Source organism: Cricetulus griseus, chromosome 5, assembly GCF_003668045.3.
Source record: "Cricetulus griseus strain 17A/GY chromosome 5, alternate assembly CriGri-PICRH-1.0, whole genome shotgun sequence".
In the NCBI taxonomy this organism is placed as follows: Eukaryota; Metazoa; Chordata; class Mammalia; order Rodentia; family Cricetidae; genus Cricetulus; species Cricetulus griseus.
In genome coordinates this window covers 88,769,920-88,774,317 of record NC_048598.1, presented here as the reverse complement: position 1 = coordinate 88,774,317, position 4,398 = coordinate 88,769,920, and the positions used below count along the sequence as shown (strand labels likewise).

Here is a 4,398-nt window from a genome sequence, read left to right as displayed (position 1 = left end):
ACTCTCAGAGATGGGCCTGCACTGGGTCTTAGGATTCTGACTCAGTCATAGGCTTAGTCTCTACTCAAAAGCAATTTTTTGTTATTTGCTATGAAAATAAGGTTTAGGGCCAGCCTTAATAAGAAAAGCATCCCCAGGCCAGTAATAGAGCCAGGAAGCAAAGCAGCTTTGAGATGAGGATGAATAAGCAATCAGATCAAAATGTTAAAAAAGTTCGTAAGCTTTGGATTTTGTCAAACTAAAGCTTGAAACTCAAGTATCTGTTTTTATCCAGCCACTGCCAGTCTTATAGAGATGCCTAAGTGCCTAAGAGCAGATTGGTTTGTAGAGGATGATGACTTGGGCTCGATATTTTATCTAAGAACATAAATTTAATTTTGACATAGTTGTATTTAAAGCAACTACTTCTTGGAAAAGTTTTTTTTTTTTTTCCTGCTTCAACCCAGAAAATAAAATACTGATGAATTCTAATTCTCTCTCTGTAAAGTGACTGTGTTACCGCTAAGACAACAGCGCCAGGGTCAAACTTTAGAGGCATATAACACAATCTGAATGGTACAATATTCCTCAGGATCTACCGAATAAATGGTCTTAAACGAGATGGCAGTATCATTGTTTAAAATATCAGCACTAAGTGTGACAAATGTGTATGCAAATTATAGTGAATATAAGTATGCATACAGTGTATAGACGAAGTGAGGGGACAGAGAGGACGACGGTGGGGGGGGGGTCAGGGAATGAAAGAACGAGGACACGGACAGAAGCAACTCCGAAATGTAATTATGTCCACCCCCTTGATGCAAAAATGTACTGCAACTTCTGAAGCATTTCTTGGCTTGGAATAAAACTCGCCTCCCACAGATCATAAAAACACAAAGTGAATAGGCTGCGATGAGACTCAAGAAAATGCGCAGTGAAAGGAGACTTTGATGCACTTTCATGCTGGTGATTCTTCTTTTTTTAAACGTAAGCTACTAATATTTTAACAAAAAAAATTTAACCCCAAAGTTGCATATTTATATTGTACACAAACTGAAACGAGAGTGCCTTTTAGCACAGTGTACACATGCTTACACAAACTCAAGTTACACACTTAAACAATTTGCATAACAACACAGGAAAAGTTCTGAAATACATAAAAGATTAATATTTCCTAGAAAACTATAGTGAGAACATCAATTTGCTACAAGCATATAAAAACATCAAGTGCTTTCTCGGAGTTTCAAGTTCTCTTCACAGCATCAGTTGCTCACAAACAGTCCTCCTCCAGTCCTCAGTATGGACTTCTGTTCCTCAAGAGGGTTACTTTCCAGGTACATTATAAGCTCAAGAAAACAAACCCAACAATTATGCAATAGAATTACATCAGAACAACTTAATTGCACATTATGCTTTGAAAGTAGGTTTGGATGAAGTTCTCAAACACTTTGGTATATGTTCCTCAGGGACTTATACTACAAATAACAGAAAATCTAAGTTCCTTCCATCCCCGTTTTGCATTAAAATGGACAAGTCTTTGGTTAAAGGTCCACATTTTGGGCGTTTATCATCAATTAAAATGGTCCCCAAACCGGTAAGTGGTGCTGTGTCCTGGTTCACAGACTTTCGGTAACGGGTTTGTGATGCAGCTGGGTGCTCTAATGTTCCTCTGCTATGTTACTGCCAGCTCCAGTTTTACTACCAACAAAGAAATCACCAGGGTTTCACTTCTGAGTTTTCTGTCGTAAACTGTTAACTACAGACACTCCCACAGGACATGATGGTTAGTGCTAGAGAGCATTAGGTTAGATTTAGCTTACTCTGACAGGTCAGTATTGGGTTGCAGGTGAACCTGCATTAGCTATAGAAAGTTGTCAGGTAATGCTTAAAAACCCCAAACCATTCCATGTACAAGAGAAACTGTGGCAAATGCATAAAACAGCAGATATACAAGGCAGACACCAAATATACTTTATTAGCACGAAAAAGCAGCCAGAACAAGGCACAGCAAGCAGAAACAGACGTTAGCAGTCAAAGGGTTAGTGTTGCATACAAATATAGCGTTTCTTTTCAGTAGCCCTGGTGATAGCCAGAGGAATAAAAAATAGCCCCTGCAGCAGCTGGCATGGACCCCAGGAGTGCTCACCAGCAGGGACAGAGCACGGTGACAGACAACGAGAATGGACTTGGCTACTGTAGTGCAAATATCTAGGATGGAGTCAAGAACTCAGTCTGACACGGAGAAGCAACACTAGAATCTGACAATACTTCCTGAAGCGTTCACTCAAGTTGTATTACGTACTATTCTAAGTGACCAAAAGTTGCCAAGTAACGTTATTTACAGACATGGTGGTTGTACAGTACCTTTTAGATCTGCAATTTAGGTTTTCTGTGAAGAATTACCTGCACTAAAATGCTATAAGTTGTACTTAAGTAATGCAGCTATGAGCTTACAACAAAGAGATAAGTAACTGCCATCCAAATGATTAATTACAGGTTAACATGACTCGACATGAGCAACCAGCGGAGTCACTTTCATCTGATGTGCCTGGGCATCATCTAGTGTCGGTTCCCTCTGGGCTCACAAACTCAAGGGCACAGGAAAAGATCCAATTCTGATGAAACAATATGCGGACTGCACGTGTCAGCTGAGAAAAAATGCCACTCGAAACTCCAACTGTATGCCTGTCCGCAGCCACAGCACTCAGCCCAGACGGACACCAAGGGCTCTGAAACAAGAGTCTACTACTACTAACCTTTAGGGCTGAAGTCTGAAGAACTAACTAACTACCTTAGAGACCTCAGTTTACTTGAGAGTCTCTTTCTCTGAGACAAAAGGACACTGGCCATAAACCACATTGACACTGCACAAAGCCCTGTGGCCAGGAAACTGCATTTTTTTTTTTCTCTAAAAGGAAGGCAGTCTTTTCTTTATTTGTTTTGGACTTTCAAAGCTTGATTTATAGTTAACTACAAACATTACTACTTTTGGAAGGTTATAGAAAAATTCTTAGAAAAAATAATTTCAAACGTTAGTCACACTGTTGAAATACCCATCCAATATTAATAATTTGTTCTTCAATAAGAAATAGAATTCTCCATAGCAAATGCCCCAGAGTTTCCTCACTCAGTCATCACAGCCATTTAAAACCAAGCTGCTTTCTAACTAGCTGTTTTCCCAGCCCTGGACACCTGCAAACCATCTGTTGTTCCTAGGCACCTTTGTCTGAGTAACAGAAGATCCCACTGGATAGAGGCTAATGACTAAGCTCACATTCTGGGTGAACAATCCTAGGGGCCAACTCTGTGCTTCCTATGGCTGTACTGTCTGATACACACAAGAGCAGACCTAGGTAATGCCCTTTGGGGACAGGGGTTACTTTGCCTTGACCGGTTCTCGCTCTAACCAGCGAACCCTAACTTTCTGTTTATAGTGATATTCTTTTAAAAAGTCCTGTAACACTGACGGCAGAGGGAGCCCACCAATCCCATCATACGTGGTGCACCTGCAGATCACCGCACGGCAGATATACTGCAGGCTGAAAGGAAAAGTCCTGTTCAGTGATATCGTAAGCAAGGGTTCAAAAAACATGCAAGAGCTAGGGTCTTTATAATGTTCCAGGAGCCCAGTGACAGTGGAGGAGTGAAACACGCAAGGGTCGTGGGCATCAAAGCTGAAGTTGTGGTTCCACTGTTCGATTCTAGCGTGCAGGGATCTGTTATAGCGTCGGAAGCTCACGGAGAAGAGGTAGTCCTCCTGCGCAGAGTCCCTGAGCAAAAATGTGCCTTCAGGTTTCCCTTCCAGAAGGGCTTCTGCTTCATATCGGTCCATCACACCCCAGTAACAGGGATTCCCTGTGATCTGAAGCAAATCTGGCACAAGGCAGTGTATGTAATCGATCTGCGTATGAACTTTCCAAGCTCCCTGCCTGCTAACGTGAGAGTGGCTGTCCCCAGACACCTGGCGCTGCTTCTGCCTCCGTGACTGCAGACACAGGGTGGTTGAGTCTTCTTCTGAGTCACAATTTGTTTGTGGAACTGCAGAACTGTCTCCACTTATTTCTGTCATCCCAGGGGCTAACTTTGGTCCCAGTTTGTACAATGGATTGACCTGTGCAGTCGCTTCAAATGTGTGTATTTGTGCATTGGGAGGGGGGTCCACCCCTTCCTCGATACTAAGCCGCCTTCTCTCTCGGAGCCTATCTTCTTCATCTTCTGTAGACACCAGCGAGGGATCAAATGTATCGAAAAAGGTTGAATGTGGGCTCACAGGAGCTGTATGCTGTTTAATCAAATGCCACTTTTGTGCTAAATCTGAGCCAGCAGGAAAAGGGCATTTCTCCAGCATTAATTCAGAAAGATGGATTTTTCTTTTATTGGAAAAGAGAGGCTTTGACTGCTTGCTGTAAGTTCTCATGG

At 42.2% G+C, this 4,398-nt stretch overlaps 1 protein-coding gene across 3 annotated transcripts in view; it reads right to left on the bottom strand.

The window, feature by feature from the left end:
- Positions 1-760: 760 nt before the first annotated feature.
- Positions 761-4,398, bottom strand: part of Socs5 (suppressor of cytokine signaling 5) — a 37,272-nt gene continuing 33,634 nt past the window's right edge. For all 3 annotated transcript variants that reach the window (XM_035444938.1, XM_027417982.2, XM_027417983.2), the window contains exon 2: positions 761-4,398. This exon is cut by the window's right edge and continues 580 nt beyond it. In XM_035444938.1, the coding sequence (XP_035300829.1) occupies positions 3,356-4,398 (1,043 nt within the window). In that variant the 3' untranslated portion in view covers positions 761-3,355.